Source organism: Sitophilus oryzae, unplaced genomic scaffold, assembly GCF_002938485.1.
Source record: "Sitophilus oryzae breed Bouriz unplaced genomic scaffold, Soryzae_2.0 scaffold_1227_pilon_pilon, whole genome shotgun sequence".
Taxonomy (NCBI): Eukaryota; Metazoa; Arthropoda; class Insecta; order Coleoptera; family Curculionidae; genus Sitophilus; species Sitophilus oryzae.
In genome coordinates, this window is record NW_022145868.1 from 554,238 (window position 1) to 579,521 (window position 25,284).

At 30.1% G+C, this 25,284-nt stretch overlaps 1 protein-coding gene across 8 annotated transcripts in view; it reads right to left on the reverse strand.

The window, feature by feature from the left end:
- LOC115874102 (basement membrane-specific heparan sulfate proteoglycan core protein) overlaps positions 1–20,230 on the reverse strand; it is a 220,336-nt gene extending 200,106 nt beyond the window's left edge. Inside the window, exons 1-14 of one of the 8 annotated variants that reach the window (XM_030889164.1) lie at positions 20,073–20,230; positions 19,979–20,002; positions 19,676–19,717; positions 18,912–18,965; positions 18,779–18,823; positions 17,122–17,169; positions 16,330–16,374; positions 15,276–15,304; positions 15,104–15,213; positions 14,118–14,280; positions 13,137–13,306; positions 11,978–12,121; positions 10,459–10,677; positions 7,895–8,005 (exon numbers count right to left, since the gene is read on the reverse strand). In XM_030889164.1, the coding sequence (XP_030745024.1) occupies positions 7,895–8,005; positions 10,459–10,677; positions 11,978–12,121; positions 13,137–13,188 (526 nt within the window). In that variant the 5' untranslated portion in view covers positions 13,189–13,306; positions 14,118–14,280; positions 15,104–15,213; ... (6 more) ...; positions 19,979–20,002; positions 20,073–20,230. The remainder of the gene's footprint in view (positions 1–7,894; positions 8,006–10,458; positions 10,678–11,977; positions 12,122–13,136; positions 13,307–14,117; positions 14,281–15,103; positions 15,214–15,275; positions 15,305–16,329; positions 16,375–17,121; positions 17,170–18,778; positions 18,824–18,911; positions 18,966–19,675; positions 19,718–19,978; positions 20,003–20,072) is intronic. The other 7 variants (XM_030889165.1, XM_030889166.1, XM_030889167.1 and 4 more) reach the window with 7 other exon arrangements.
- Between the last annotated feature and the right edge of the window lie 5,054 nt (positions 20,231–25,284).

The window sequence follows — 25,284 nt, forward strand, 5'->3', positions numbered from 1 at the left end:
TTTATTAAATTACTTATACGCGCATTCAAAATTTCAGCTAAATCGGAAAAAAAGTTTATAATAATATACTGGCTAATGTTGTATAGATAATGAATGGTACGGAACCCTTCGTGCGCGAGTCCGTCTCGCACTTGACCAATTTTTTATATTATAAGTTCATCAGCTACGCCACAGAGTCTGATCGAACCGTTCAAATAATATGTCACATAACAAAACATTCTATTAACTGCGTATGCCTATGTGTGTACGTATGTGCAGCAAGAAGACGATAGATATGAAATGTTTGAGGTTACCCGACACCAAGTTACCACACGAGGCGGAAGCTCGAACATGTGCCAGGAGTGAAGCCATCAATTGAAAGTGGAATACAGTGTCTGTGGCAGCAGATATGCCTAAGTAAGTATAGTTCGCCCGCAAGCTATATACCTGATCGATACGATATTAATAAAGGAGCCGGGGAAGGTAATGGATTGACTAATTTTATCCAACTTCCTAATGTTAGGTACATTTTCAAAGAGACATGTCATGTCTCGGATAGCGAAAAATAGACGTGTCTTAGACAGGGTAAATGTGTATTAAATAAGTGCAAATATTGTTAGGGGTAATATACTGTCAGGCACAAAATTCCGACACCCTAAAATTTGACTAAATATGATGTTTTATAACTTTTTATTTTGTAATCTGATTTTTATGATTATAGTATCAGTGTGAAGATAAATTTATTTACATTATTTTTTATTATTTTAATGGCTTATATTCTTCGGTTAGGTGGGTTTATACCAGGGTAAATCGTTTTTTGCAATAAATTCAAAACACCCTGTGGAAAAAATGAGACAGGCATTTTGGAAAAATAAGACTTTCCTCTATTGTCGTCGTATCCTTTTTCGGTTTAGGTTTAAAAACCTGTTCCGCTTCACCATCTCTGTATTGGTCGTCCAATACTTCTCCTTCGTGGAGGATAATATCGTAGCATTTTTTGTGGAATTATATCATCTGACATTCTTTCTACATGTTCCTTCCATTTGTTTTTATATACTCTCACTTTTTCTTCTAATGGTTGTATTTTTAGTTCATTTCTTATTGTGTCATTTCTTATTCTATCTTCTCTACTTATTCCTTTTATTTTTCGTAAGAACGTTATCTCCGTCTTTGTTCTTTAACTTTTGTGGTAGTCCAGGCTTCACTTCCGTATAATACTATCGGTACCACTAATGTATTATATAGTCTTACTTGCGTTTCTAGCCGTGCTTTGTTTTTAAAAGTTTTTGCGATAGTTCCACACACTGACTGGAATTTTTTTTCATGTAGTCATTATCTTTATCATAGGTTATATGGCATCCCAAGAAGTTGAAGTCCGATATTTTGCTGTAGTGGTTTATTTCTTAAAACTATTTTGGTACGGATTCCGTCTTTGCCCCAGTGAGCCATCATTTTTATTTTTTCGGTAGATATTTCCATCATGTTTTGTTATTATCTTGTCTAGGAGATGAACCTGCCTTTGTAAGGTATTATACAGGGGTCAGAAAATATTGTCGGTCTATTGGGCCGCGCAACGTGGGACCTTGCATTATCATCCATCAGCATAAATTGACATGATACAAAAAATACAAGGTATGATATTGCGCCGGTTGGTCATTATGTCACAGGTGATAAACGGCACCATTGGTCGGCAAGCTCCGCGCGCCAATTTCAAATTGTCAAACAGATGACATAATAAATGTGAAAATAATTTTTCAAATGTCAAGCTCCATGATTTGACATAACTTTTGGGGTTATGTCCTAATTCTTCCCTATTTTACTTTCTATTTTAGGTCTTTTTTTATTAGTGGCAATTGAACAATATGGATATTTTTTTGTTTGGCATATGACGTCGCAGGTGGTATGCGCAAACTTAATGAAATTGGAGCCGCTATCGATCATACCTTATTTTCTTTGTACCATGATAAATTGATTTCCAATGAAAGGAGCAAATGGAACGACAACTTCTTGGTGGGCATTGAGAGCTCCATTTTCAACAAATTAAAGACTCTCTTTGTAGTTCATAAAACTATAAAGATAATAGGATAATTAAAAAATGAAATGTTAGGAATACACCTAAGATTACAAGAAAGTGTTGTTTATCCAAAATACCCATCCCATTAATTCCACATGGTGTTTTAAATTTATTGCAAAAAACGAAGTTTTGATTTACCCCGGTATAAACCCACCTAACCGAAATAGACATATAAGCCATTAAAATAATAAAAAATAATGCCGACTAATTTATTTACAAACTAATACCATAATCATAAAAATCGCATTACAAATTAAAAAGTTATGAAACATCAAACTTTTTTTTTGGTTATGGACATATTAAAAATAAATAAAACTTCACAACCTAAATGATTACTGCGGTCCATAATAACCTAAATATAATAAATAATATCTAATATTTTATTAAAGCATGTTTTTCAGCCGTCTAATTACGAAAACAATAACGATTATAATATGGAATCGTAACTGGTCTGACTACAAATAATATACGATGCGCACAAAAAAGCAAACGGCATTATAATAAATAATTCGAAATAGCATTTAGGACAAATTTTCCACATGCGCTCCACTGATTTTATGAAAGGATTCCAATTTTCAATTAATTAGCGTTACAGGCATAAACTTTTCTACGCAATTATGAACATTGTATTATTATATATTTAATTAACATATCAAATGGAAATGGCAAATAAAATCGACGAATTACATAAATATGGGATAATTTCTGTTTTTTTTTCTGGTAATAGCATTGTAATAAAAAATTTTAAAATTATTTGGTGACTTTTATTGGAAAAATTCTTTTGGTGCTTTCCATAAAATCAATAAAATTAAAAATATACGAAAAATGTACTGATTTCTTTCGAAAATCGACGACTATGAAACTATGATCCCTTCCCCGACACAAACGGTACATTGTGAGACAGGAAATTGTAGAGAGAAACAAGCCCTATAACATAGGATACAACGTTTTAATGAACAGTGCTTTCCATAAAATCAATAAAATGAAAAATATCTAAAATAATATACAAGTACTGATTTCTTTCGAAAATCGACAACTATGAAACTATGAACCCTTCCCGGACACAAACGGTACATTATGAGACAGTACCCACTTTTATGCAAATGACTAATAATGTTAACGCTTAAATTTAGAAGAGATAAAATTTTGAACCTAACCAACAATTTGTATTTATAGCGGTTTACAATAATTTTGTTAAATTATAGGAATATTCTCGTCGATTATTGGTTTGAAATAAATATGACAATGACCTCCAATGTAAATGCAAGTTACTTAACTCTAATAATTATAATTCTGAGCCAGCAAATGAGATAAAATCCTTTACCTAGACAGTTATTCAGAAGCTACAAACCTATCGATAAAAATATGCATGAAAATTTACTTCCTAGCACAAAACCAGAGGATATTAGTACCCAGGTACAGTATCAACTTTAATATAATGCTTTTCCTAGCTTTAAATCAAATGTTTTTTGGTATTTATATACAGGGTGCTACAAATTCGAGGTACGAGCATTGGTATCTCGGTAACCGTAATGATACGAACATGGTTAAATTGGGGCAAAGTTGCGCTTTGTGATGTTCACCAAGATGCCATCAAAAAAGTTTTAAAAATTTCAAGGATTGCTGAGTTTTTTGAAAAAAAAAACGGATTTTTTTGAAAATCAATTTTATTTTTTCCTGTCTTTACTTTTAAGAAAATCAAAAAACTAATTACACATTCTCATAGTCACTTTATTAGGGCTATCTGACAGTATTTTTAGATTTTCAAATTAGCTGATAATTTGTGAGATACAGAGGCCAACTTAATTTTTTATTTTCGATTTTGAAAGAACTCGGTCTCCTGAATAAAATTATATGCCACACTTTATACTTTTTTTTGTTTTGGGTACCTTAACAACAAAAAAACTATTTAATTATTATTTAAAATAATTTCAAGTCCGACTCTGTTTTTTTAATTATTTAATCTGATTATATTTATCGTAACAATATTGATCAGCGCTAATTAACATTGAAGAAGGAAAATCGAGCCAATTGGAAAATTCAAATAAATTATATCCAGGTCAGCAATTTAAAGATATTATTTTTATTATTTTTAGTTTTTTTTATTGTGAATTTGAAATCTCAGTGTGCTCAACTTCTATAAACTAGTTTCTAATGTTCTACGGAAGGGTTACAACCCTCCCTATTGCACACATTTATTTTTAGCTCTTTGAACTTGCTTCTTATACTTCCGAAAGCATCTTGTACTCTTTATTGTAAATGTTGAGATGTATTGATTTCATTGTAATTGTGAATGTATTCATTTGTATATTATTTTTTATTATTTTATTGCATTTGATTTTCAATATTCAATGTTTCACCCCACGTCATTTTTAAGTTTGAAAGCTTGTCGATATTGTAACGATGAATAGATTAAATATTAAAAAAAAACAGAGCCGGACTTGAAATTAGTTTAAATAAATTGTGTTCAAATGTCCAAAACAAACAAAAATATTAAGTGTGGCATATCATTGTACTCAGGAGACCGAGTTCTTTCAAAATCTGAAATAAAAAATGCAGGTCCGTATTTAAAAAAATTAAGTTGGCCTCTGTATCTCACAAATTATCAGCTAATTTGAAAATCCAAAAATACTGTCAGATAGCCCTTATAAAGTGGCTATGAGGATATGTAATTAGTTTTTTAATTTTCTTAAAAGTAAAGACAGGAAAAAATAAAATTGATTTTCAAAAAAATCCGTTTTTTCCAAAAAAACTCAGCCATCTTTGAAATTTTTAAAACTTTTTTGATGGCATCTTGGTGAACATCCCAAAGCGCAACTTTTACTATGTTCGTATCTATTACGGTTACCGAGATACCATTGCTCGTACCTCGAATTTGTAGCACCCTGTATACTAATTTTTACTCCCATCGCATGTAAAGAAGTTTCACTTCAAAAAGTATCTTATTTACATTTACAGCTATTAACGACAAATATAACTTAATTTGATCAACGCATCACATCAGGTATTTTGCCGTATTTTGTTAACACTAAACTGCATTAGCTTGAAAAATTAGGAACTATGTCAGTCCAAAATAATATTTCATTTCTTAAAATACTTTATTCCTTTTAATAAATATATAAATGTTATCTGTAAAGCGAATTCTATTTAGTAGATATATTTTTCGATGGCGTCCTTTAACAGATTATAATAGGGAAAATGTAGCAGCAGCACAAAACGGATGCGCGTTGTATTTTGTCACTGTAATCTGTATAAAGTATGATTAAGTCGCGAACGTATTACATTCACGGCGGGGGGGCCCGGATTGCGGGGCGTAGCCCGAAGACAAATAACCACCGAACGGGCGGCGCATTAATGTGGCTTAGACGTACTCGTTTTCGTTTTATGCGTTTTTTTTTGGTTTCTTCCATTTTCAATTAGAGCCTAACGAGTATTTCCGAAGGGCACTATATAAAATATAACGCCGAACTTTTGTGCATCGTTGGAACTGAAATGTATATCGGATAAAAATGTCTAGTTCAAAGGTATATATTCAATTGTACAATAAATTTTTAAGATTTAATTAGTGGGGCATAAAAATGAGAATAAAAATACCTGGTGACAATTACCTAAATCATAATAATTCCAAAAATAGTATACAAAATAAAAAAAGGTTTGTTAACACGTACAAAGTACGGGCTTCTCGATACGTATTTATATTCAAATCAATAAATATGTTACAGCAAAAGCCGGAAATCAGAGAAGTTAAACTTACTAGTATACCTAAGGTGACGTTCACTGATTTGCTAATATTAGGCCAGTAAAAGTCCAATAATTAATTTAAAAAAAAAGCATTTACTAGTGAATATTGCAAAATAGAACTAATTTGCCACAATACACCAAAACAATTTACTTTTGCACTGGACGCGCTTTTTGCTAACCACGTTAACATCATCAGCAGATGATTAAAACTAACATGGTTGGAGAAACGCGCGGCCATTGTAAAAGTAAAGTACTCTTGTGTATTGTGGTGAATTAGTGTTTTATTCTGCTGTGGTAACACCAAAGGTTCTAAAGCGAATGCTATTGTAATTCGCTTTGATTTTTTAATAGTTTTTAGCGGCTTTCATTAACTTAATATTCATAAATCACAATCAGAGCGTATAGATTAGTAATGAAAACCGATTAATTTCAATAATTGAGTACTGGAGTTTCAAGCGATTGCAATAACCGAGTGATCGCTCGAGCGAAATATCACTCGTATTTAAAAATAGAGTTTTTCACCCGTCGCTTGTTGTAAGTACTCGTTAACGCCAAGCGCCAAGCAGTAGGTAAGTTGCGTGCGCAGTGATGAATGGCAAGTAGCAAGCGGCGAGCGATTCGCTTGATTTAGTTTATTTCAAAGCATTGTCGATGTAGGTCGTAAAACTTTGTCCCTCAGATACGTAACAGATAAATATATACGGCGTCGTATAAATTTGCTACCTGCAATGTATGCTCGAAACTTCGCTTTTTATCGAGTATGTCACATTAAAATCGAATTTCAATTTACTTCATTCTAGGATCGCGTGCGCTCGTCGCTTGGTCACTTGCATCGCTCGTTCATAACCGAGCCATGTCGGTTATTTCAATAATCGATTACTCGAGCAAATTTTCGCTCGCGTTATCCCTTCACTAGTATAGATACAGTAGCTGGCCGAAGATTTAACATGAGACATTCAATTTTAAAATCAAGACATTGAAAGCACAATGAAATTTATATTAAAATTTACAAAAAATAAGGGTTTAAACCAAAGAAATCAAAACTCATTTGTACCCGGCAGCGACTAAATGATTGATATTTTTTAAGGCTAAGTAAAAAGATAAATAATGGTGGATATTAGTGGATTTGGTTACATGTCTAAGAGGGGAATCGCTGTGGCAATCTTAGAAGGAGAAAGAAAAATGCGAATTTTTTATTACATCATCCCTTAATTCGACGCTATATTTCATGCATTCTGGAAAATACTTGCCCTTCTTTCTTTGTTCAGTACATCATATTGTACTGAGCGTATTAACTATACTCCTTTTACTCACGAAAATTGGCACCCTACGCCACACCTTGCCGAACGATAATTAAATTGAGAGTTATTTAGAGATATTTTAACAGAAGTTACACTCTCATAAATTTAGAATTTAATTATCTTTACTCCTTTATTAATAAACCCGAAGTAATTCAAACGAAATTGCCAAACCAAAAATGCCAGCTTTATTTTACAATCATCTCTGCAACGTACAATACAATTTTCTAGCCAGATTTTGGAACAATTACGGAGTGGAAACTGAATATTCAAAAGAAGTTAGAGTGGTAAACTACTTAAAATCAATGAAAATGGGGAATGTACGAAAATTATATAAAACCTCAATCGATATATTGCATCGGAATCATATTTTATAACAGAAAAAAACGGATATTTGATCACGATGTGATATTCAATAAATTTTCTGATTAAATTGAACTAAATAAAATAATAATATTCCTTTAAACTATGCAAAATCTAGTTACGACACTGAATTCTGCGTAAAAACTCTATGAGACTCAGTTTTCACCTTTTCGACAAATCATAAGATAACCAGGATACCAAGGAGGTCAAAATTTTTTTTTAAATTTGTTCTGCATTTCAGGAACTAACAGGGTTAGAAGAAATCTGTGTATAGAATCTTTGGTTTCATAAAAAAGTAGAATAACAGTGATATAAAAACCGGCATCTTTGTATCTCTACTCATAAACGATAAATCCTGTAATGCACACGAAAACGAGACACTGTACGAAAGTACCAAACAAATAGTGATTTATTTGTATTATTGGCTCAATTAACTTACCTCTACATTCCTGTTCGTCTGTACCATCTGCACAGTTGCGGTCACCATTGCATCTTTCACTGATTGGAATGCACCTGTTGATATCACAACTGAACTCTCCCTGTGCGCAAGCTACATAAATAATGAATAAATTAATTATTTTTTTTACAATGACTATCCCTATAACTGTACAAACTATAATTTAGTCATGAAATCATATTCCTATTTCATTTTGACTGATTATTAGTTTACTTCTATAGTAATGTTTTAGTTAAAAAAATATATTTTTATTTAATTTAACTTTTTTTTTAAACTGTTTAATAACTTTATACACAACGTTTCGGTCAGATCTAACTCTGTAGTAGACTCTGTAACTTTTTTTTGTATTTGATAACATACAAGTTGTAGTCGTGTATGAGTATAAAGTAACTTCTGTTGGTAACTAAAATAGAAGAAAATTGAAAAGAAATAGGATTTCATGACTTAATTCTATACTTTTATGATTATATGGATGGTATAATGTCAGCAAATGTAATAGTTTACTTAGGTACTCAAAGTTATGATATGTTAGAAGTTTTATTTAATAATAATGAAATTCCAAAAATTATTTTATTAAAAAACTGTTAAAATTCAATAATATGATATAAAAAATACACAAGGCAAAGATTTTAGAAAATCAATATTAAAAAAATACAAAGAAATTATCCTATGTATTTTTAACTTTTAAAAAGTGAGTCTCTCAAAACTAAAAAAAATGTCTTAGTATATTCTACCTTTGTATGTAAGTATATATTTTTTGTAAATAAATATTCTTAAGAAAAATAGTCAAAAAGTATAGTAGTAGTAGATTTTTATAACTACTACTTTATAATTTAACAGATTAGTAATCATTACTTTGAGCTTGTAAAAAACATTGATTAGGAAAGTTAGAAATGATTAAAACAATATACACCAAATGCTATACAAGTTAATAAATACGGAGATGATAAAAACATTTTCAGAATATATGAACATATCGATGATAAATATTTACAGACGATATATTATTAAATTTGGGTAATAAATATTTAAATAAAATGTATTATGTTAAAATATATGACGATAAATTAAAATTATTGCTAATATAAAAGGCTTATCAGACACTGTTAGGTATGCAGCTAAAAATATACATAATCGATAGCATTCGTACGTATGCCTGACGTTATGGTGAATGCGCCAGTCAAAACTATAAAGTAATTTTAAATTTAAGCAGATTTTTGCTACCTAACAAGGAAACAACAATGAGCTTTGAATAAGCCTTTTATTAATAACAATATAGGTAGATACAATATTGATATGATACAATATGGTTGATGTGAAAAAATTCGTACGACAAAACATACAACAAATTCATAAAAAATATTTCAAAAATTACTTAATTACTTTGTATTGCTACAAAATCAGAAAATTTTTGAGTTTACCCTACTTTATATTTTGACTCGGTTCTTTGGTAAACTAAATATTTACACTCCTCATAAGTAATTTAAAATATGTATATGTTATAGTAAAAGCCAGAAATCATTGAACGCTATTACCAGTAAAAGTTTACATTCACTGATTTTCTAACACTACACCAGTAATAATTCAAGAAATAATTTTGAAACAAACTTTTACTAATGAATACTAGAGGAAACTAGTAAATACTAGCATTCAAATTTGCTTTGCCTTTTAACAGCAGCTGCCTGTAACTTAACATCCGGCAATTACAATCAGAGCTTACTATCTCGATACAGCAGCTCGCTGATCTTTTACGTGTAACATTCAATTTTAGAATCAAGACATTCAAAGCAATCAAATCCGTTTTAAATTTAAAAAAGGGAGCTAGAGAGTCGCGAAAAAAAAGGTTGAAATCAAAACAATCAAAACTTATTCAGACAACTTTGTGTGAATTAATAGTCAGTTACCCGGTAGCAGCTAGACGCTTGATGCTTTTTGAGGTTATGTATAAAGACTGTATTTTTATTTAGGTGCTTCTGATTTGTGATCGTTTTCTTGCAATTTTAAGATGAATGAATCAGCTTAAATGTGGAGGTGATTCAATGTTCTAATAAGTTTTATTTATTGCTATTTGTTGTTGCTCTTCCTATTGTACCGTATGATCGAAACGGCGTCAGCGATGGCTATGATATGAAGATCGCTGTCATTTTATATGGGAAATGTCATCGATCGTCATTTCCTAGCCAACTGAACGCCGTTTCTTTTCGATCATACGGTACAATAAACTGACTTTTTGCTAATAAGTTTTAGTAAATATCACTATAGCGACTGTTAACAATTATTTGATTACTGGATTTTCTACTTTCACCTCGAACATAAAGACGATACCTAATATGAAATAATACCTAATTATAACAGTAGATTTAATATATGTTATCAATTTCACTTAATCAACTTCTCCATGACTATACAGATGTAAATGTTTATGTAAAAATGCCACAACAATACACAGCGCTATGTACAACAACAATTAGTAAAGCCCATCGCCAACACCAGCATTAGTACGTGATTCAAACAGGCCAAACCACCACCGCAATCGATACACCTACATGACGGACAGTCCCTCTCGTCGCTCCTGTCTGCGCAGTCGAAGATGCCGTCGCACCGCTGGTCGCCGTGGTACGAGCCGTAACCGTCTGCGCATCGCTCTACGTCGTCTGCGCGCTCGCCTCCTGTCTCTTCTTCTCCGCTGCCCTCTACCGGTGGTTCTGTGGTCGTGGTCGTGGTGGTGATGGTGATGGTAGGCGAGGGTTCAAATGTGGTGGGGGCTGCATGTATCGTTTTAGCTTAATCGACTTGGATTGTAGTGTTATAAATGTTTTGTTTTTATAGGTATATAGAATTGTATATATTTTTTATGTTTCTATATTTATAGAAAATTATCGTTAGACAAGCGATACCATGAACTGTTTTTCAATTACAATTGAGAAAGTGATCAAAATGTCTAATAAACTCATAACAAAGTTGTCACAAAGAATGTTATAAGAAATTACATTAAAGTTTGCCTATTTTTTTTAGAGATTATATATAGATATAGCTAGGCATTTATGTCAATAAACATATACCTGATATAATATGTTGTCCAGATATCTAGAAATGACAAAAAACAATCTTCTTTTGAATTGAAATTGGAGGTAATAGTTGCCACTTAGTTGTAGTTTAAGATATTACGGGTAATATTTTTTAATGTAATTTCCTATAACATGAGAAATTACATTGACTGTTAAATTACCATAAGAATTAAGAATAAAATTGTTATATGTGATCATTCAACACATCTGATCACATTGTAATATAACCTGTCCAACGAGTCATTTCTCTCATTTTTTGAACGCCATCTGTCGAAATCTTCTTTGACTCATTGGGCAGACTATAGTTATAGTGCGTGTTATAATAAATTAAAATTTTTGATTTAGTTATATTTAATAAAACTTCACGGTATCGAAGTCTACAAGGGTAAAACTGATTAAAAATTATCTGTAAAAAAGATCACAACGAAAAATAATAAAATAATAAGTACATATTATATAGGATAAAAACAGCAAAAACATAGTTTTACTGGTTATATGTATATTACGTATTCCAACTGATTTTCTTCTAATTATACAGGGTGATTTACAATGTATAGTCATTTAAGGTATTTACGAAGAACAGATATAATCAGATCTTTTTAAAAAGTCTTTTACAAAATAACCGAATTATTTTCAATTTGCAATCCAGTTATTTGCGCATAAAAATACAGAACATCTATTTATTTTAATATAGAAGCACATATACCACAGTATTTTATGTTAACATTTCATTTTTGCTATCACAGCTAATATGGACGGAACCTACTTTGTAAAGACGGTATTCCAAACTCACCTAAGCCATATAGAGTATCTGAATAAAAAATCAATATTGATCATAATGGATTCTAATTTCCATAAAAACGCCTAACCTATAGTCGTTCATAAATCACCTTGTATATTAGTCACTATAATAAAGTTTAATTTACTTTATTTTAAATAAAAAAAAATCAAATTAATAAACAAATGAAATAAATAAAAAATAAATAAAAAAACATACCAGAAGGTGTTGTAATTGCGGGACAACCGTCTTCATCAGATCTGTCATTACATTCAGAAACATAATTACACCTAGCAGACAGCGGTACACATTGTTTGCTTTCACGACATGTTAGTTCGTCTTCGCTACAGTACGGTTCCCTATCTAATAAAAACAAAATAAAAATAATAAACAATAAAAACAAAACATAAATAAAAAAATAAATTAATAAAATTAATAAAAAATTGTATCTCCCTTAGAAAGTTTACAGTATTTACAGTGTATTTATACACATATACTGCTTTTCAATTTAATTGTAAATATCAGAGAGAGGTATATAGTATTAGAACTAGTAATACCTTAATAATATTTCAGTATTTTTTGGTTTATCTACTATTATATTTTTCTACTTATCCAAAAATGAAACTATGTAATAAACAAGGAAATGATAAAGTAATAAATAAAATATTTTATGCGCCAAGAATTATACAAAAATTATCAATATCTTTAGAACTTACTATACCTAAAAATATCACTGGATAAGTAGTAACATTACGATTCATGTCATAATAATATGTATTCAAAAATAATTTGAGACAGGCTAATATGAGTTCTATGACAAAAATATATAGTGTCTGGAGTGTCCAAATATTTAAAATTTAGGATTACAGTTTTAGAAAAGCTATCAATTATTTTTAGAGAAAATATCTTAGAATTTTGACGAAAACTTGACAAAAGTTTTTCATGCCACAGATTTAATCTCCTGAAACTTACTTACGATATGTAAATATGTTTTGCAAATTCACCTATATTTAAATAAAAATAGTTAAAATTTTTAACTAAAGTCAATATTTAGTTATTTTATGTTTTTTTTTCACAATTTTAAAAAATTTTAATTTTCAAAGAACTCTCCCAAATTCTTATCAGCTAGAATTACATGAAAATTTATATAAACTTACTTAAAGTATTGTCCAACGAAAGATTGATATTTTAACAGACAACATACAAAAATTGACAGAAATCACTGTCACGAATTCTTTCTTTGGACATACTAGACTTAAAAGTACAATACAATGAAATTGAAACAACTATAACTATAGAAGTTTAATTAAAAAATTACACAAATCATCAATGAATATTAAACAAGTTACTATATAGATTGAAGGTAAAATGTAGGTACCTTCAAAAGGCCTAAATATAAAATCATCAGGTACGGCCACGACAAAGTCCATCCTATGATTTCTGTTCAAGTTGTTGAGAATGTGGTCCCTGACTTCATCGTTGGATGAGTGACTTAAGGAAGTCAGATCTGCTGTAACTCTTACTTTGAAGTTGTCGTTCCTGTCTTTACTAAAAAAGAAAAATAAGGATTAAAATTCATAAAGATTTTCAATATTAAAATCAGCAGCTGTCTGAAAGGGTCTCAAGAATTTGTTGGTCAAGAAGGTTTCTTTGTATATCGCCTGTTGATGTCTCCTAGTTTTATTTAAAAACAGTGAAAATAATGTAAAATTTAGGGATTTTGGATGAAATAAATAGACTAAGCAATCAAAATACTATTGTTTGTCATAGTAAAAATTACCTAATGTCAGGGCTTACACATATTATATGACGACGTCCACAGACTGAAACCATGAAAAATAATGGAACAACTTTTCAATAGTAATTAAGTATACAGCCTGGCCTTTATAAGAGGAAAATCTTTTTTACTCTCAATTTTTCATAAAAATGATGCATTCTTTATACAAGTTTTTGCTTGTTCTAAAACTAACAGCAAAAAAATTAACGCTAAGCAAAATTAATATAATCAACTTTCAAGAAATGAAACTTAAATGATATTTCCATAGAAACGCGATTTGATTTTTAGAATTTATTTTAAGTTAGGCTCTAAACTTTAAGATTTTTAGGAAATTCAACCAATTTCTTTTCTCTAAAACGGTATGGAAATTTGGACACATATAAACGAAATTAGCCATTTTAGAACAAGCCTAAACTTATGAAGAATGCATTTTTCTCAAGTTGTTAATAATAAAATAGTTTTTCCTCTTGTAAACTCAATCGGGGACTATTGTATAACATATGTTACAAGTAGCAAACCAATCAATAAATAGGTTTTAAATTAAGTAATGGCATTTGAACCTTTACAAAATATTTAACTTACTCTATGCTGATTACTGTAGATGACTGAGTACCAGGAAATGAATCGAACAGTTGATCCAAAGATCGCTTCACCCTATCTGCCAATTCACGGAATTCATAACTGTTGAAATTGTTGAATTCTTCTCTGTATGGTTCTTGGACGGTAATTATAAATCTGTAGTATTCTAGAAGAAAAAACAATTGATTTTCTTGTACAAACTAGTAAAATATAAACAGAAAAATGCTAGATCGCAATATAATTGTTAAAATAGTTTATTAACAGAGATCAAGGCTGTTATATATATTTTTCTTGTATATGTTGGGACAAAACAAATCATTGATTAGTTTAAATGTAAATTTATGATTTAAAATAATTGAAATTATTAAGAAACGCAAATAGAACGTGTTTATTTTTTTATTTTATTTTTTTTTCATATTATGGCGGAGATTGACTTCAGCCAACGCTGTAATGTAACCTTTGTTCGTTGCTCGCGACAAGCGTTTCGTTCAGAAACCAGAAGCAAAAATCTCGATTCGAATGCTCAACTCGTTGTGCTCCAGCAATTTTGCAGCCTTTAAAAAAAGTCGAATCTAAAAATTAGAAATGAGAAGTGATACGTTTATTATTTTTAGCTAGTAGCTAAATTTTTAGCTATTTATTATACATATTTCTCACACAGCCAATTAACACACAGCAGCACTTTTAACCACAATTAAAACTACAGTATCTACTATAAATATGATTGGAATACTGACAATACTGTACGGACTTGTAATAATCAAAGAAATTCCCTAAAAACGACAGACGAGTGGAGCATCATTCGCGATTATTTCCCGGCATTGACTAGCGAATGCTCGTTGTATAACACGTTACATTAAAATGCTCGGCTCAAGTCAATCTCCGCCTTTGCACTTTAGAGAGTGAGGGTTTGGATTACAATCCATCTGACAACGGAGACGAATTAAATAAATTAAAAGGAACTTATGCCGAGCAAAAACTGAGCTTACTTGGTATAGGGCGCTCTGTAGGCACGGGCACGCTTTCAACATGTCTACCTTCATCGACTTCACCTGAACCTTCTCTTCCAGACCCGAGACCAGGTAAATCCTCATCATCTCTAAAATATCAAGAAAATTATTTTTTACAAAAAAAGAAATCAATAAAAAATTTCAAACTTACCCTAGTACCACACGAGGGTTCTCAGGGTCCTGTAACATTAAAAAATACAAATAGTATTTATATTATTTATAGAATTTTGCTTAGTTAGAACCATCCAAGCTTAAGATTGTAAACAAATGAAGGGTGTTATTAGATATTTAAATAATTAACCATAACAATGCCATAACATTGAATACCATTTTATATTTTATATCCAGGGCGTCACTAAATAAGTTCAAGTATTTTAAGAAGTAATAGATCTGGTCAAATATTTTTTTTATATTTTCCAATTTTAAAATAAAAATAAAAATGTGATTTAATTTTAAAAATTTAATAAAATAATGCTTATATTTTGAGAACCGCTGCGCCGGTATCAACAGACAATTAGCCAGCTTTATTGGACGCCCTGTGTTGCCAGGTTGAGAGATAAGAAAGTAACATAACTTAAAAAATATTTAGGAGAATTTGCGACAAGAAAATGTATTTTTGAGATTTGTCGGTAAACATAAAAAAACATGAAAAATTATCAAAAATATTAGCCTCGTAGTCCTGTTACTGGGGTCCTACTATACCACTACTTAAAATACTTGCATTTATATAAGACGCCCTGTAGATTGTGATGATGGAGCATTACAATAGTATCCTAGTGTGGAAAATCCTAAGAGTTAAAAAATATATTTCTTTATCAATTGGCAGTTCTACAAATAACAGATTTTAGAAAATAACTCTAATTCCCATATTTTAGTAATACTGCCAATTATATAAAAAAGAATATTTACAAATTATACATAGATAAGTCATGCTACTTGTCATGTTAAAATATTAATAAAATGTGAAATATATGAAGAATATTTAGATAATAAAGGGGTAAATGAAAGTTTGTGTTATTTTATGTTAGTTTTTAATAGTGTCAATACAAATAGTGAAAGAAATGGTTGATGATGGAAAATACTTATCCATTATGTAAATGCTTTAGTGCCGTGAACAAAAAAACACCTGATTATTCTCTAAGCTTATAAAAAACAACACGTAAAATTTGATAATATTAGTGCCACGACAATGGTACTTCACTTACATCAACATCGATATTGTCTTCGTCATAATCATTATTATTATCACCCTAAAGAAGAAATGTAAAAATTTTACAAAAACATTACATATATAGATTTTTTTGTGTAAAAACATCGAAATAGCCAATTTACTACTAAGGTAATATTCATTAAAATATTTTTAAAAAGAAATTTTAATAATTTTTGAATATCTAAAAGTCTGTAAATTGAATCTTAATTATGCTGTGTCAAAGTTATTTAATAATATTTATTGTACATATACAGGGTGGGTCTTAAATAAGTGAAAATTTTAGGAGTAGTATATTTCGACTCCAGAAACAGGTCTATGAGATTTATTTCACGAAAAAAAATTGAAGATTAGGAATTATTGTAATTTTTTTTAAATTTTTTGTTAAAACATAATATCTTGATAATATGGCAACATTAAAAGCAGATTAAATTTTCAAGAAAGAAAATCTAATCTAGTTCTAAAAAATAGCTAAGTTCTAAAAGCTTCTAGCTAAAAAGATCTAGTTCACAAAATTTAAGCAAACATTATTTTTCTTAATTTTCAAAGTAAAATAACTTGGATATTTTGGACTTGAACGAAAAACGGTAAACAGAAAATATGTTTCTTTCATCGAGACATCCCAGCCCTAAAAACATTTGCGCGTATTTAAGAGACACCCTGTATTTATACTGAGAGACTTTGTACTGAGGATAAATATCAAAATTCAAATGTATAGTAATAATACTGTGTGTAACGACATAATTTGGTATACTAAGTGCAAGAAGTGGACAACATCAAGTCAACTTACTGATCCCTCTAATTCTATTCTTCTATATGGATCTACTACGACAGTTCCCTAAGAATAAAACAATAACCTTATAAATTTAACCACCAAAAGAAAAGACATAGCCACAACATCTATTTTAATAAGTGCAACAACATAAAATATTTTCATTTAAAAAATAAAGATTACAGATTGCAGTTACACAACACTAAGCTACTTGGGTATCGCAAAATTCTATGGATATTAAACTTATTAACTATTTTTGGAATAAGTGAATTATTTCCTTTAAAACATTTGTTATCATAGCCAATTTTTTCGCACCTATTAATTTACACCATGTATATGGTATGGTATATACATATTCATATTTTTAAGATTATCAATATCTTACTGTAAATATATCAAAATAGTCATTATTGGAAATATTTTCTACTAATGTCCAAAGTTAAATGTGTGTTTTTTAAAAATTAAAAGAAAAAGACAACTAATTTGTTTGATATAAAAAATATAATGAAAATATCAAGTCCGCTCTTTTACAAATATTAAACGTGCTATCTATGTATACCGAGTGAGATGACATTCATGAAAAATTATGAAAAATTTCATGCTAACCGCGACCAATAATGACAACTGACTTTAATTTGTATACCAATGGTACAGTACACACAATTTGTCGTATTTTGATGAGTACCTTTTGAAAAATATTTAAAAAATTGGTCACAGCCGATAATGACAGCCAAATATTACATAAACTACTTATTAAACATTTTCTAGCTTTATGGTTATGGTCAATTTATGTTATAACAAATAAATGCCACCCATCAAAATGCAACACGCTGTATATAATTTCTCATAGTCCCTATTATGTATTTATTTATTTATGAAATCATTCCCAGAATAATCAAATTTTTAATGGTTTATTTAATATATTATTGAACTGAAAAATAAATATTACTAGAACAAAGTTTAATTAAAGCATATTCTTGACTCCTGTAAACTAAATATTAAATTAAAAACTTTTGAATAAAGAGATTAAGGAAGGAATATACCAACAAACTTAAAATGGAGGCTAATATGATTTCCTGTTCATCACTGCCGTTCTAATTTTATTTAAAACATGTAGAAATATAAAGTAGGGTAGACTCAATAATTTGTTGCTTTTGCTTAATTATATATTAAGAGTATTAGTTATTAAAAGTTGTTAAAAATATAGTTTTAATAAAAATAGATAAGATATAATAATCATTTAATAACAAAAATATCAGAAACTCTACTGAAACGTCTAAGTCAAATTGACGTATCCTTATTATTTTTGACAAGTGGTAAATAAAAGCGAAAATGCAATAAATGACATATAAGAAGCCTTGAAAAGTATCAAAAATTCAAAAAAATTGAAATCATATTAACTCTGTCAAATGAAACGTCAAATAGGACTGTCAAAAATGGAAGTTCATGATGTCGATTCCCAATTCCATCTCTGATGCATGAATACATGGATAGCATTATAATAATCCTCCTTAAAATATTTATTCAAAGTATAAAACCATTAAAAACCAGATATTATTTAAATTTAGCGCCAAATTTGATTTGCGTACAACGAATTTTAGTCACAACAAATATAGTGCATTTTCTTTAATTTTAAAGGTGCAGTTAACGAATTTCGTATAAAGAGTTCACTTACTGAACCACCAAATTCTATTGGTCCGAAGAAATTTGTAGAAGAACCCTAATAAAAATAATTTTAGTAGGTCAATCTTTGTCTGACTTTTTCTTTGTATTTCAGTACTTCATTTTAGATAATTTAGTGGACTTACGTTTTCATTATAATATTTATCCTCATCTAACTCATTTATATCCTCATATTGTCCCTATAAATTCAAAAATTATTAACGACCTTTTTTTATTTTTATTTTTTTTATTTATTTGGTCATTATGTTCAGACTTTTAGATGGTTAAAATGTAACAGACACATTTTAACACATCACAAAACATACATTGTACAATATTTCAAAACATTTTCACATTGAATTAAATCAAAATACCATTAGAAAAAACGGCGTCAAATAAGGCTGAGGAATAACAATCGATGATAATTTTGGTGAGGTCAAACTCTAGATGTCATTTCCTTGGCCCGTACTCTCTTTTATTTAATGGTCCTTACTGCCAGTTGGCCATAAGAAGAACGTGATATATTTTATATTGAGTAAAAATGATTTTTAAATAGTGTAGTTTAATATTCAAAAAAAATAATATTTTAGTAACAATAAATATGTGTGTCTGAAAACGTTCTATCCTTTTTAATCTTTCTATAATTAGTGATAAGTTTTTTGTCAATTTTTAATAAACGACATCTAGAGATTGACCTTGCCAAAATTATTATCGATTGTCATTCTACAGCCGTTTTTAAGCCATTTTTTTCTATACAATGTAAAAGTATAATTTTAAAATTTAGGATTTTTAAAAAAAAATCTGAAATATTTTAATGTGAATTTAAAAAGCACATAAACAAAATGATTCTAAAAGAAATTAGAATAAAGAAATTTTGATTTTGCTTCGAAAAATGTTCACTTAAACTTACATTTTGTACATCATCATAAGTATCTTCCTCTTGTCCCAACTCCTAAGACAGCAAGAAAAAATAGAAAAAAATTGTTTTAGTAAAGTTCTAAATATTTTAAAGTAGAAAAAAACATCACCAAGTAGCAGAAAATTATGCGACAAATCACAAACTTGGAATATTTAAACCAGTACCTAGAGGTTAGTTAGAAGTAGGTATAAAAAAATAACCAAAAACTAGAAAACAAAGTCAAGATTGTAAGACAGAGTAAAATCGAAAGCTTTTCAAAAAGCGTATCAAAAAATTCGAATTTTTCTGACTTACTTCCTCATTTTCCTCGTCAAGGTCCTAGAAAAAGTTATATTTAAAGAATGTTTTAGAAAAAAATTACTTAAACGATATTTTCAGGTTTACTTACATCGTAGTCATCGTCAGCTTGTCTATGATTTCTTAAGAGATTCGGGTGGTGTTCATTGTTTTCGAATTTCGATTTGGAATGGTTGGGGTTTTTAATTTCTTCGCTGCTCTTGTCATGGTGTTTTAGGTTTTTACCATCCTCCCTTTTTGAAAATATATTACCTACAGGAAAAGGAAAGATAAAATAAGTATAGAACAAATTTATTTTCTGTGATAAACAATAAGACTGCGACTCAACTACGCAATTTTGCCTTGAGGAAAAATTCTGTGTAGCAACCTTTAATATGTTTATTCCTAGGTAGTGTAGCTAGAGATATTGGCAGATATTCACCATTTTTCCAACTTTATATTAAATTTTAATAAAACTATTAAAAAAAGGCATGTTATGATAATTTTATGAAAAAAAGTGCTATCTAATACCCTTCTAATACACATCTCATATAAAGGATGTCCCATTTAATAAAAATCATAGTTTATACCAGACACCGTGGGTACTGTGGTTATAATTGATTTTATAATAAATGTTTTATATTCAAAATAAAAAGTTATAGTCAGTAAAATGTGGGACAAAATAAGATATTGCTGAACCACTGTATAAAAATTAAAAATCTTAATTTATTTCTATATACTTGATAACTGATATATGTTATTATTATATTTCAACAAGTTCAACTATTCCACGAGCTAAATGATTCACAAAAATATTCTTAAATCTCCTTAGAAATTCACAAAATTACATATTGATCTGTACAGCGTATTACAACGCTACTCCAGAGCTTAAAAACATATGTATAAATACAACCGAAGGTGATGATAAGGACCACTGGAATAGAAAAATAAGAAAATAAAAACATGATAATTTGCTGATTAACCTTAGCTTATACATTCGGAATCAAATTAAAACAAGAATTCCAAAGAACAAATTTTTGTATTCAGAAATATGTTGGAAAGAATATTATAGTTTTTAAGAACTCTCGTGTGAAGCTTTAGTGATTTGTCATACGGTGGCGCTTTTGAACATAATCGAAGCTCCCGAAATAAGTATTATTTTAAATTTGAGGATCATGCAAGTATGATATTTCTGTACGTGCCAAAGTCAATATTTTATTCTTTGATATACTGTTGTTATTACATCGGCATCGTGAAGTATCTGATAGTACATGAGGCAATCCCAAGGGGTGGCCACAAGGAAAAAAAAATAAAAAAAAAAAAAAAAAACTTTAGATTTTTAATTTTTTTGTAACTTTTTTTTTTTTTTTTTTTTTTTGTATACTTTTTTAAAATTAACTGAAATATCCAAAGCACCTGCAAAGTAGTGCATTAGGAAACTGAGAGTAAATAATGGAGAATATTAATCTGTTCTCCAAGATGAGCACCGCACAAGTACCTTTAAAATCTGAATCTGCTAAGGTAACGATAAAGGATGTAATTATACAAAAACTGCAACCACCAGAGTATGGAACCAGGCCAGATGTGGCGCATTCGAACATTAATAAGCGATTTTTGGAACACAGGCCCATGGTAGTGGAACTGGGGTGAAACTCCAAATCTGGAAGAGTCAGTATTTGAAATTTTGTAAGTGGTATTCAAGTGGACAGCAGCGATTACCCAGCTAATTTTTACATTCCATCCCTTTCTTTGTAGCTATGGGATGAAAAATGGCAAGTTAAAATCGGTTTTGAAGTATGACCCTTTTGTAGACGTTCCTCTTTTTTATGTAACAATTTAGCATTGTTAAGAAGTACTTTGGAAATCGCCCCTCAAGGTGTGTGGGAATGTATTGAACTTTCTGAACAATAAATTTGTCTGGCGGGAATATGAGAACTCAACAGGTTCCTTATGTAGCGTAAATTAATACTTAGAGGATTTTGGAATTCATCCCTTAAGGGGGTAAAACTAGGGGTGAAAATTGTATAATTTTTTATGTAAAAATCCGTTCTAGGACTAGGAGCATGAAATTCTGTTCAGAGGTCAGTCCCCTTTAAAATGACGCCAAGTGAGTACCTGTGAAGTTAATTTTAGGCAGGCATGCATCCCCAAAACAAGTAATAAAACTGGAAAAATCTATAAAATCGGTTTTAGGAAGGACCTTGGTGACGTTCCCTGCAACGTAACGTAATATAGCACTAAGAAGCCAAATTTTGGAAATCTGCCCTAAGGGTGTGAAATGGGGGGTTGAACGTTCTGGAACAAAAAATTCTGTTCAAGGAATATGAGAATTTGCACAGAGGTTCCCTTATGTAGCGTAATTGAAAAATTAGAGTGATTCTCAATTCATTCCTTAAGGGGCTAAAACTAGGGGTGAAAAATTCCCATAATTTTTATGTAAACCACCTAGAATCCAGGGTAAGGAAATTCTGTTCAGAGGTCCCTAAAATGATGAAAGTGAGTACCTAGTTGAATTAGGTGCAATCCCCAAAAAATAAGTGGGATGAAAATCTTGTGCCAAAATTTGTTAAAACTGGTTTTGAAGTGCATGAATTTTGTGCAGACGTTCCTATGTAACGTAATTTAGCACTAAGAAGCAAATTTTGGAAATTCGCCCTCAAAGGGTGTGAAATGAGGGGTGAATGTTCAGAAAAAATCTTTTTAGGAGTATGAAATTTTGCTCAGAGGTTCCTTATGTAGCGTAAATTAATACTTAGGAAGGATTTTTGGAATTCATTCCTTAAGGGGTAAAACTAGGGGTGAAAAAATCTGGCACCTTTTATGTAAAATTCGTTCTAGGACTAGGAGTTTGAAATTCTGTTCAGAGGGCCCTTAAATGATGAAAGTGAGTACCTAGAAGGGAATTTTAGGCATGCATCCCCTGAAAAATAAGTGATGAAAATTTGTACAAAAATTTGTTAAAACTGGTTGTAGAAGTATGAATTTTGCAGACGTCCCTTATGTAACGTAATTTAGAATTAAGTAGCTAAGCAATTCTCTTTGGAAATTCACCTCTCTATGTGGAAATGAGGGGTTGAAACGTTCTGGAACACACAATAAATTTGTTCAAGGAATATGAGAATTTGCACAGAGGTTCCGTATGTAGCGTAATTGAATAATTAGAGTGATTTTGGAATTCATTCCTTAAGGGGTAAAACTAGGGGTGTAACGCTAATTTTTATGTAAAATCCGTTCCAGGACTAGGAGTATGAAAATCTGTTCAGAGGTCCCTTAAATGATTAAAGTGAGTACCTAGAAGAGAATTTTAGGCATGCATCCCCTAAAAATAAGTGGGATGAAAATTTGTACAAAAATTTGTCTAAAATCGCCAGAAGCATGAACCCAGTAGACGTTCCTATGTAACGTAATTTAGCGCACTAAGAAGTAATTTTGGAAATTCGCCCTAAGGGTGTGTAGGAAATGAAGGGGTTGAAATGAAATTGATTTAATTTTGATTTTTTTAAAACTTTTTTTTTTTTTTTTTTTTTTTTTTTTTTTTTTTTATTAACATTTTTTAAAACGTCCCGAATTAATTCACTCGCGATTTCATCGTCGTGATATTAATCTTTTCGGTTGCGATTTAAATCAATTTCGTCTTGTTTAAATAACTAATTATTTTTAGCATTGTTAAAGAGAGTATTCAATGTTCAATCAAAGGTGTTAGAATCTATATTTCATTTTGTACATATGGTTTTCTTATTTATATTTTTTCTGAGAGAAAGTATTGTACATTTTCTTTTACAATACTTTTTAATATCAATTTGAGGTTATGACTCTTAAAATTTTAAGAAATCGTACAAATGAACACAATTTTCTTAAGGTTTTACGGACTCCCAAATTTATTCAAGCTTTTCTTGAGTGGATTTGAGCATTTGTAATGAGCATAATACTGACACAGATAGGTTTTGTACACTGAGATATTTAACTATCTAGTGGCTAGTAAAAATATTTTTTTTTTTTTTTTTTTTTTTTTTTTTTTTTTTTTTTTTTTTTTTTTATTATTATTATCTATATAGGTATTTATGTTGGGTCTTTTACTTATTGTATTTAATTTGCTTCAAGTAATCTGGACACCGTAGTAATGAATTTGCTTGGTGATGATTGCTCAGTTTTATTACAATTGCCTACCATTTTTTGTTGACTGGAAAGATTTTTTTCTTCAATTAGGGTTGCTTAAGAAGAATTCTACTTTTTATTTGAAGTACTTTCACTGTAAAGCACAGTTTTGAGGTTTTGAAGGAACGGAGATTTTTGGTATGTTGTTTGGTCGAAGTGTGTATGTTTTTTATGTTTGTTTTTTTTTTTTTTTTTTTTTTTTTTTTGGTATGGTTTGGTTTGTTGGGTGAGTTGTGAAGGCTGTTGTAATAGTTTTTTGGCTGAGGACTAGGTTTTTTTTGGTGTTTGTTGGGTTTTTACGAGAATGTTGTTTTGGGTTGTGGTGTTTTGTTGATTAGTTTGGGTATTGCGATTGTGGGAGTTTGTTTAGGGGGGATTGTTACGGAATCATTTTTTAGTGTAGTTAGTTTGGTGGTTCTATTTGTTAAATTTTAATAGTTTTGTCATTTCAGTTTAGCTTTTAGATATTATTTGGCATACTGAGTAGGTTTTTTTGTTAGGATTGTGAAGATGTTATCCTTGAAGAGTCTATACAGTGGGGCATGTTTTGCCGCTATGTAGATTATTACTAACTCAGCAAATTCACGGTCAATGACCAATGGTGGAGTTATAATCTAGACGTGATCTAGCTTATTTGTGTGATATATTTTGTTTGTTCTTTGTCACAATGGACAGAGTATTCTGGGCAATCCTGGGTATCTATGTCGCTCTATTAAATAAGGGAGTTTTCAGTCACTTATGTGGGTTAAGTAGAATTAGATTTTTTTATTTTTGGCGTTATTAGAGTCGCTTTTTTTTGATCGTTGTCTGATAGAAAGAACTTTATGGTTTGGGTATCGGTTTTACTTTATAAGATCGCCCGTGGGTAACTCGAGCTACTATTTGCTCCTCTTAGTCGCTCGGAATGTTTGAGGCAGTTTGATATTTTAGGTTGTCTTGGAAAAACTGATCAATCATTTTGGATCATCATTGATTGTAATTTATCTTTTTCCTTTGCAGGCATTTCATTATAATTAGAGGGGCCTATATCTTGAGTCGATAAAGATTATGTTATATTGTGGTTGTATTACTTCATCATGTTTTGATGTTTTGTAATTTAGGTATCATAAACTGGTTATAAAGGCTACTCGTTATTATATATCACTTTATTTCTCGTTACTTTACGGTTC